The following is a 10,320-nucleotide window of genomic DNA, read 5'->3' as shown; positions in this document are numbered from 1 at the left end:
CAGCCAAGTGTTGAGTAGGCAGTAAGTAGACTAATTGCCAGTTTGTTTAGAAGAAGGGTGCCCAAAGGGTTATTTGTCAAATTCAATGGTCGAGCCATAAATCTAGACACACAAAGCCAGGCAGAGTGCCAAGATGGACTTTTTTTCAGTGTGTTTGTTTTGCAAATGTGAGCACACCTGCTTCACAGTGCATGTCTGGACTGAACAGGAAAACAATGAAGTTAAATAAAAAATGCAAAAAAAAGAAAAGAAAAACTGACAATTTGCATTAGAGGGAAGTATGGCATTCTGAGTTAATTCATAAAAAAACATTCTTAAACTATATTGTCTGTATTTAATCGCTGTCATATTGTTTTGCAGATTGGCTACTGACTGTACTTCTCTGGGGTCATGAGTCAAGTCTTCCCTCCATTATTGTGTGACTTCACCACCTGGACTCCCTCACCTATGCCTGCAGGACCATGGGTAGCGTCAGCAGCCTTATCAGCGGCAACAGCCTCGACAGCAAACACTGCAAGGCATCCGAGTTTAGGTTAAAAAGGGGAACAAACCACAGTAGAAAGTCTGGAGGCTGCAGCCTTGATGGGTTATTGAAGTGTGGCTTTAGTCAGGGCTCGACTTCATCCACTCATCCCTCTAAAGGCCTCTCATATTCCCGTTCAGGACGAAGTGAGGATTTTTTTTACATCAAGGTCAGTTCACATGCTTTCAAATAACATGTACATAATATTCCACTAAGTAAAGACATAATAACAAATATTGCACTGCTTTTTGGCTAACATGTCCTGTTCCATATAAGGTGGGCCATAAACCAAGGTCGGTGTACCACAGAGGAGGACCAATGGAGGAACATGCAGGTCGAAGGAACAGAGATGGGGAATCAGACGGGCGACTGCAAACAAAACTGCTGCTTATGACAGGGAAAATGACTGAGAGGGTTAGAAAACTGGCTATTATTTATTCTGTCATGATTTAAACAATAATTAAAACATTATTTCATTTTTAACCAAAAGCTTTAATTTTAAAGAGGTTGGCAGTCTGGAAAATCATTCCTTTCTTTCTGAAAGTTAGATGAGCATATTTTTATTGCATTAGACAACATGAAGCCACCAAAAGCAGCAGGTTAGCTTAGTTAAGCATTAAGACAGGAACTAGAGATCACTAGATCTCTTCATATGTAACAAAATACACCTACCAGCACCTTTAAAGATGACTAATTAGTGAACACAGTACTGAACAAACTACAGATACTGGTAGCAGTTGGATTTTGTTACCTTTGGAAAGAGCCAGGCGAGTTGTTTTCCTATGTTTCCTGTCTTTGTGCTAAGCTAGCCTAACTGGCCGCTGGTGGTATATCTTCATTTTTAGTGTAAATTTCCCAAACTAAGAATATTAGATGTAGATATTAATGACATTCTGGTTTTTGTGTGTGTTTAAAAGATGGTATACACACTTTCATTATTAATGGTCATTATCATAGCCTTATAAAATGTGCCTTTGCTTGACTGAAACTGTTGCTATGTTTAAAACTATTAACAAGTCATACAGCATAACCGCTCCAGACAGAAGCTTCACAGTGAAGTACAGGATAAAACATGCACAGCAGCAGGTAGTTTAATAGGTAGCAGCCATTCCTCATAACCTGTGTTGAACCTTCCCAGTTTATTAATCACCCCCTCCTAGATTAATGATCTAAGAATGCCTTGATCTTCTATGAGAAGTCATTTCTGTGCCAAGAATATGTAGGCAAACTGAGTCTCTCCTTCAATAGCTCTTTATTCCTTTTTTTTTTTTGGGGGGGGGGGGGGGGGGGGGTCGTTGTAAAGGAACAGAAAGCCGCTTTAAAAGAGACAGAGCAGAGAATAAAAAAGAGAAATAAGAGAGAGTGAGAGGGAGAGAGAGAGAGAGAGAGAGAGAGAGAGAGGGCCAAAGAGAATTTGAGGGATAGAAAGAAAGAAAAAAACTGAGAAAGGCATGCCACATCCCAGTCATGAAGTCAGTGAGAAGGAATGCTGAGCTCACAAGCTTTACCTCTACACTTCAGCAGTAGCTCATATTATTAATATCACAGAAAAGGGCTATTCATCTTCCCCCAGACAGCACATGGGGGAGAGATGTGGGATGCAGAGGGGAGGAGAGGAGGACAGAAAGGAGGGGAAGTATAGTGCAGCTTGTGACGTTCTTGGACAGCACAGGTGAGGCATGTGGGGTATAAGTTCATCTTGGAAATGAGTTTTCTCTCTTATGACAGTGAATTTTACTTGCAACTACTGCTGTGTGGCTTTTAATACTGCCAGCTTGTAGTGAGGCAATTCTGCACGCTTCAGTGGTTCTATTTCTAATATGAAAAGACATGATTGGAAAAAAAAATCTATCCTTTTCATTTGTACAGTCTTCCAGCACGTGACAGTATTTATCTCAGCCAAAAGCCAGTTGTAATTTTCAAGTTTTAGAATGTGACTCATCCTCAGCTCTTTGTACTCTCTGCAACAGTATAAGAGGACTTTTGCTAGGTTGTCAGCTAAGAGGAGGCTCTGAATATAAAAACCAAGAATAGGGAAGAGCATCCCTGACTGTGTGTCATTTCACTCTTCTAGACCACTGCTGAGAAGTCATTGGTCCGTTCCACTGCCTTCAAGCCTGTGTTTCCCAGGAGTACGACCTCCTCAGGGCATGACAGCCTGGACCACATCCTCGGCCCACTGGAGAAAGCAAGGAGTCCAGACAATAGACATAAACAAGATACCCTCTCAGGTCTTCATCTATACTGTATTGATAAACTGTTACCTTAACATTGAATTATTTTGGGTTGAATGCCAAATGACACTAAAGTAATACATCATCTCTTTTCCTTTCAGGGACTCTCTCTGACTCTGGACGTAACTCTATGTCTAGCCTTCCCACCCACAGCACCAGTGGGAGCCTAAGTGCTTCAGCAGGCCCTGCCAATCACAGTGATGGAAGCTCGGCTCCTGCAAACAGCCTCAGCAAGGGACCACAACCCAATTTCCCTCCATGGGTCAATGGAAATAGTGCAAACCCTGACTGTAGCTACAGGGCTGGATTAAATAGCGTAGGGTTGGCATCAAAGGCTAATGGGGAGGTTGGCTCTGCTTCTGCAGATGAGCCAAGCCCTCTCTCTGAAACTGCAGGTGGGATTCGGTCCCCTATTACTCCAGATGAGTCACTGATTGAAAATTTGGAACAAAGACTGCTGGAGAGAGAAACTGAACTGCAGGAGCTACAGGTACCATGCTGACAGGCAACTAAAAAAACAGCATATGCTCTTAATCAGGATCTATTTGTCTGTTGTAAAAGACTGTACATTACTGTTTGAGTATATTTACTGAGATGTCTTCATTTTACAACAGGTGAGTTTTGAGGAGAAGGAATCAGACACCTGCCAGCTATTTGAAGAGAGGCAAAGGTACTGTGCTGAGGAGATGGAAGGACTGAAGCAGCGATGCTCCACCAAGTTACGACAAGTGTCTCAGATTGCTGCAAAAACTCAGCAAGCATTGCAGCTGCAGGTCAGCCAGCTCCAGGTCAGCCCACTACCTTTTCTTATCATCCTACTTGCCTTCTCTTTTAAAATGAATCAAATAACATTGTACCTTCATTTCATTTGAGAAAAAAACATCAGATTTACCATAACTTGCACAATTGCATGAATTACTGATATGAGACCCACATTTTTACACAGGCAGAGAAGGACAGGCTCCAAGAGGACATCTCAGAACTAACCCGAGAGAAGGATCTTGTTGAGCTCAGATTGAGGTCTTACGAGACAGAGAGCACACTGCTTGCTCCAACACTCGAGGAAACACAGTGGGAGGTGAGTCATGAGTCATAGCATGTGTGATATCAGTTGGATTTGAAACGCTGTAGCTCACAACATAATCTGGCACAACCCCGAAGACTGTTGCTTGTTGTGGGAACATAATGTTCATCCATCACTGAAGGAAAAATCCACCATTTTCCACCATTTTGTATCATGTTCAAAAAACAAAGGTGAATCCATCATAAAAGGTTAAGAAATACCAGCTTCTCCACTGACATTTGCCTTAGTAGTCCACGGTGTTGAATGTCTGAATCATGACTTTGAAAAACCACTTGTTTTTTCTGCCACTGTAGCTCTCTCCATGTACCCACATTTATAACTCCTATCCAGACCATTTGCTCTAAAGTTTAAAAAAAAAAATATATATTAGTAATGGATCAAATGAAATGTGTAATTTGACAAGGGTCATTCATACTGGTGAACATACAGAGAGTAATCACCCTACTCCACAGTTTCCTTTAGCTCTTTCATGAGAGCATTTCTGCACGTTTCAGCTCTTTGTTTTGCTTTAATCTTGCGGCTGTCATCAGCTCTTGTAAACTACCAACTACCTACCTAGCTCCAAACAGTGGACAAACAGAGTTAGCTACTGACTTGCGACTAGTTGTAGACCACCAACTCCTGAGTTGCGGTGGAGACGTGAGCAGATTTAACTAACAGGAGAATGAATATTGACAGGTGGCTTCAAATTAATGCTAATGTTGGTCTTGTATGCTGGATTATTGAATTATTATCTTACTTTTGGCATGCAAATGTGAAAGTAGTGTTCCCCATCCATTACTGATATAGGAATGTAATTTAATAATTCATGTCCCTAAAAATTGCTCAACAGGGGTTTGTACTATTATTATTCACAAACGTTTATGCCACAGTGAGCACAAGATTGAACAGGTTCACATTCCTTTTCTGAGAGCTGTCACTATGGGAAATGCACAAAATCCATAACTGCAAAATGTATATGAGGCAGGGTGGACATAAATATATCAAAATAACAAAACACTTGAAGAACAATGAAAATGACAATGAGAAGATATGTAAGAGTTTCCAAAGTTGGAGGTTTCCTTTAACTGCCCCATTGGGGTATTTAAATAAAGCACAATATAAGACTGTTTAATCTTATAATTCTTTCTGTCCAAATGTAGGTGTGCCAGAAAGCAGGGGAGATCTCACTCTTGAAGCAGCAACTGAGAGACTGCCAGGCAGACGTCGGCCACAAGCTAAATGAGATAGTTGGCCTCAGGGTGTCACTGAAGGAAATCACAGCAAAGACGGAGATGCTCGAGAAACAGAATAAAGACCACGGGGACAAGCTCCACTCTCGCACCAGAGACGTTGAGGTTAATCTTTTGCTGATTGAATGACAATCCATTGCACAACTGAGTTTAGATGTGACTAACATGCCCACACAGTGCTCGTAAGATGTGAAATGAAAGGATACCTGCTATTACACTCAGCTATGACCTTCAGGCTGTTTTCAATGTTTTGGCAGATTTATATAATCACAGTGCCTAATAAGAGAGCTTACTTGACATTTCACATGACTAGACTAATAATATCAGTCAAAATGCTCTCCTTAATTAATGCCTGTCTAAATGTTTTCCATTTTTAATTCAGGTGTGCCAAAATGAACTGCAGCGTAAGAAGAACGAGGCTGATTTGCTGAGAGAGAAAGTGGGCAAACTGGAAAAAGACATCCAGGGAATGAAACAAGATCTGGCCATGGCCAAGGAGCAGCGACTGCAACACAGTTTGCAACTTGAGGCCCAAGCCCAGGGTCAGGCCTCGGAAGGACTAATCCAAGGCTCAGAGTCCCCCATCCAGAGCCAGGAGGACGAGACCAGTAGACACACCTCCACAGAATCCCTCCAGAAAGAAGTGGAGAGACTAAAGCAGCAGCTCACGGAGGAGAAGGATGCTCAGGAAAGGCTGGCCACCAACTTTGAGCAGGAGAGGCAGACATGGAACAAGGAGAAAGACAGGGTCATAAAGTACCAGAAACAGCTCCAGATCAACTACCTGCAGATGCACAAGAAGAACCAGGATCTGGAGAGGATCCTGAAGGAGCTTACTGCTGAGCTGGAAAGCCGGACGGAGCTCGGCATGGACATGAACTACAGCTCAGGGTTACAGACATATGACGATGTTATCGCCACAGAGATTTGAGAAGAAAACTCACCAACACGCTTGCAGTATAAAGAATACTGGCACTAACTTTTTCACCACGAAAATTTACATGTTTGCACGAACCAAGAGACATTACACAACAGCCACTGGACTATCGATATAGTAGAGTTATTTAATATAATGTGCAACTCTTTTAGTGATTACACTGTTTCTACTTGTACAAGAGTAAGTATTAAGTTATTTTATCTTCAAAAGAGGATATTTTTTACATTTTATTTTTACCATACTGTCTAACAGGATCCCTCTTTATTCAAATCATGCAGCTGAAACATTATTTGTTAGTTGTTCATCAATACTGTCCAGGCAACAGCTGATTTACATGTTTCGTGATAAATGTCTGATGGTAACACATGATAAGCATAATAGCGGCTTAACACCTGTCCCTACCAGCATGAACAATGACAGTGATATATCATCTATTGTGAGTCTAAGTTCCTAAACCTTCATTTACTTGGTCTTGTGTGTCCACATAACAATATTGTCAGACACTGCCCATTCTTCTTAAGGGGTGTGTGCATGGAAATACGTTTTATTCTATTTTTTAGCATTCCAAAAGAACACACATGTTTTATGATGTGAATATTTGTTATATCCACGCCAATGAAAAACAAATTCCACTTCAAAATACACGTTAAAGTCATGTTATGTGTCAAAAATGTGTTTTGCCCTTAAATTCAATTCAACACTGGAAACGCAACAATAGTGCAATCAAAAGATTTTATTGCACTGGCTGTATGTTTTTATCAGTATTGTGTACAAATTCAAGATTTCAGAGATCAGTAGATTAATCTTGCAAGGCAATAACCACATTCATGTCTTCAGGTGCTATATTAGAGTCCTGACATTACTCCACTCATACAATATGCATAATTCCACTGACCATATTTCTTTATTTGAAACAATTCATTTCCTTTAGGAATGGAAACTTCTGAAAAGGGTTGACTGTGGTTCAAGTAGATTATGGTGATGAGATTTTTGAGCATTTTCTGTGCTTTAATTACTGACAATAGAGAGAAAGAAATTCAACAAAGGGCCCAGGTGGGCTGGAGCTCTTATGGCTCTAATTATCTTAATTTGTTTTCTGTGGGTCCCACTACAAACATTAAATTATGAGATTACACTTGAGAATAGAGTGTAGCATCACTGTATACTCTTAAGTGTGCATGGATCTGTGTAATAGCAAACCTTAAGTCTGCATCATGCAAATAATTTAACATTTGTTCCAGTGTTAATATGTTGTGTTAATTCCTGATACAGAAATGCAGGCAATATATGTTAAACAGCATCTTCTTTGACACATGCCCAGGGCCAATGCAAAATTTAGGATTCACTTTGTGTGTGTTTGACAGAGAGAGAGACAGAGGAGAGAGAAAGAGAGAGAGAGAGAGAGAGAGAGAGAGAGAGAGAGAGAGAGAGAGAGAGAGAGAGAGAGAGAGAGAGAGAGAGAGAGAGAGATTAAGGGGGTTGGACGGTATACAATAAAAACAAATATTTTAAGAGGAAAACAAAGAAAAAAATCATGATCTCCCTGCAATGTCTATCTCTCTCCCGGCATTGTTCATCAAACTTCGTTAGAGTTAGCTGGCAATGCTCCACTTGGAGACAAACAACCCTTCTGAGCAGCAGCCCCAGCCATTTGGCTCTACTATTTTGGCGCCATTCCACTTCCCACAAGGGCAAAGTAGTTTGTGAAGCAAAAGTTTAACTACTCAACAACTCCACCCACTCACGCAGTACTCAGGGGCTCACATAGACTGTCAGGCCGAAACATGCACACGCTGCTGGTCAAGAATGTGTGGCAATCTTTGTAATGAGGCTGTCTGAGATTGCTCAGCTGCCCACCATTACATTACATTACCACAGCAGGTCAGGAGAGATTTGCAGGCAGACAGAGTGGAACTCTACGGTGAGGCGCAGATCAACGGTACTCACAGTCAAGTGACTGATAAGTGTTTTACAGCGGTATCTCAAGGTCTTAGCACAGAAATATGGTCAAATATTGAAGTTGCATAAGAATTGTTAATACTGCTGCTACAGTAGTGGTAGAAACTCCTTGGATGCAGCAGTCAAGGAATTAAATATACAAACTCAAGTACAGAAAATCTTGCACACTTTAAGGAAAAATGCCTCAGGGCCAAGGTACAAGCAGCAAATGTTTGTCATTTGTGCATCAGTACTCATTCAATAGTTTTACCCATTTTATTTGTTCTATCTGGAAAAGAGTTCATCTGACATCTATCTCACAGGACAGACTGTACTGACACTCTTTTAGCCAAAAGAAGAGAGTGAGCAGGTGTATCTACGTTCTAACATAAATACATTATTGGACATATCTGCATTATGTTTGCTTTAAACAATTACCAAAACTCTCCTTTAATGCACTGCATGTGAAAAAGAAAATGGGTGAACACATCTGATTGAGTAAACCACACCACCATAAACCATATGCTGAGTTTTTAAATGTATTAGATTTTTTTTTTTTTTTTTTACACTTGGTACTATTTATTACACAACTTCACAAGCAAATGCTGGATTCTGACTCAGAAATAAAGAATGCTGTTGATATATACTCCAAACTGTCTTAAACTGCACTCTTTGTAAAACCCTTATTATCATTCTGCATTCCTCTTGGACTTAAATAATGAGAAGATTGTTTTCCTAGCCCATCTAATCATCTAATTTTGGCCTTTTGATAGTGTTTCCTTCCTCGCACAGTGGCTCTTTCCAGCTCAGCTTCTGTCATGACTAAGCTGATTGGACCAAATCAAAACTGAAATCAAATTAAGGTCCATTGTCAGTGCATGTGGCTCCTTTATTGACATGAAAGGAGGACCACGCAGAGGAGATAACAAGAAATTCAAAGTCGCTGGTTGGACATGAAAGCAAATAACAGAGGTAGATAGAGGGTGGTAGTGATGGTGGGGGGGGGGGGGGGGGGGGGGGGGTGGCTTGCTCAAAATATCCATAGCGTCACTTCTACATTTGTATACAATAAATATTAGACCTTTGCAGCTATAATGTTTTCCTGCACTTAATGTAATAAGTATGCAGCTATTGCCAATGTTTTTAACAGCAGGGTAGTTGAAATGATTTTAATTATGACAGTTATTAAATTCTTCTTTATGAAGTCTACCATTTTCAATTTTGGCATGCAGTAGCAGAAAGGCTGTTTAGGAAGGTAACGGGTCGTGATATACATCTCTTTATATGAACTGAACAAGCAGAGTTTTGGTCCAGCAGATGTCTCAGTGATTGGACAGCAGTTAGGCAGCCATCAGAAGACACTGGGCGATAATTTAGCCCTGCCCTGCAGTGACATGATAATAACGCACTCATATCCTGCTGTGATTCTCCTGCTCGGCTGACAGTCAAGCACAAAAGGGCCTGAATTCATTAGTAATGGGGAGGCGCATCAGCAAACCTGTTCATCATGCAAAAAAGGGATCCGTGCTTACATATTCACAGCAAACAAATGTAATAAATTCACAAATTGAAGTATGGTAGAGAAAAAAAACAACTAATTGTACTCCTACAAAATGGGAGTTTGCACTTCATTTCAATGCCTGACTCTAACCTCTAACATTATAATAAATATTCCATACCGGTAAATAATAGATGAGTCAATAACACTGTATCAGTTTCTACCTTGCCCTCATTACTCATTACACTCACATACTCAAATGTGCTATATCCCAGCCATACCCCTGAGCAATTAGTTGCTCTAAAATATCAGGGGGCTAGTTACTCAGGCATGTATTTCATATTTTTTATTGGTTTATTCAGAGCCCCGCATGCAGACCAAGCTATAGCAAACACAGCCTCAGCAAATCCCCAAGCTCCTCCGCACTCAGCAAAGTAATTGGGGAGGGAGTCCCAAAGGGTCCTCGCAAACTGCTGAACCCTTTGCTACAGACAAGTTGAAATGGCAGTGGAGGTAGATAGGAGTCAGTGTCTGTGTGAGTCTGTCTCTGTATGTGCGTAGGATATAAGTACAGGAGGTGGCTTGAGTACTTTGTGTGAATAGGCCTGCAGTCTTTAGAGACTTGCTGGTTGGCTGGGAAACCATCTGGTTACCCAACCCCCCAGCTGCATCACCCATGGTTCCCCATTTCTATGGGGATGTCAAATTCTGCTCATTGGGGAGGGGGTGCTGTATGGATGCCAATTTAAGCCTCCACTGCTCAAAATTAGTTAATTAACTCTATCTCTCACACAGACAGAAACTTCCTTTGTAAGTAATTCCATTCATCACAATCGAACGCTTTTATTCTGAAGCTTTGCCAACTATCAGGTTG

At 40.9% G+C, this 10,320-nt stretch overlaps 1 protein-coding gene across 1 annotated transcript; it reads left to right on the top strand.

Moving 5' to 3' along the window:
* The first annotated feature begins 461 nt into the window (after positions 1-461).
* lzts1 (leucine zipper, putative tumor suppressor 1) lies at positions 462-6,157 on the top strand. The gene is made up of 8 exons (XM_053325842.1): positions 462-692; positions 800-937; positions 2,598-2,754; positions 2,859-3,247; positions 3,372-3,545; positions 3,704-3,835; positions 4,984-5,178; positions 5,456-6,157. The coding sequence occupies exons 1-8, from the start codon at positions 462-464 to the stop codon at positions 6,002-6,004; spliced, it is 1,965 nt and encodes a 654-aa protein (XP_053181817.1). The 3' UTR covers positions 6,005-6,157.
* Positions 6,158-10,320: the final 4,163 nt, after the last annotated feature.

Source organism: Scomber japonicus, chromosome 9 (genome assembly GCF_027409825.1).
Source record: "Scomber japonicus isolate fScoJap1 chromosome 9, fScoJap1.pri, whole genome shotgun sequence".
Lineage (NCBI taxonomy): Eukaryota > Metazoa > Chordata > Actinopteri > Scombriformes > Scombridae > Scomber > Scomber japonicus.
The sequence above is the reverse complement of the archived record's forward strand: the minus strand, read 5'-3'. Positions and strand labels throughout refer to the sequence as shown.

Coding starts and splice junctions, on each gene's coding strand:
- lzts1 (XM_053325842.1), top strand. CDS start 462: ATGGGTAGCGTCAGCAGCCTTATCAGCGGCAACAGCCTCGACAGCAAA. Junction 693..799: donor AGGATTTTTTTTACATCAAG/GTCAGTTCACAT, acceptor GTTCCATATAAG/GTGGGCCATAAACCAAGGTC. Junction 3,836..4,983: donor TCGAGGAAACACAGTGGGAG/GTGAGTCATGAG, acceptor GTCCAAATGTAG/GTGTGCCAGAAAGCAGGGGA.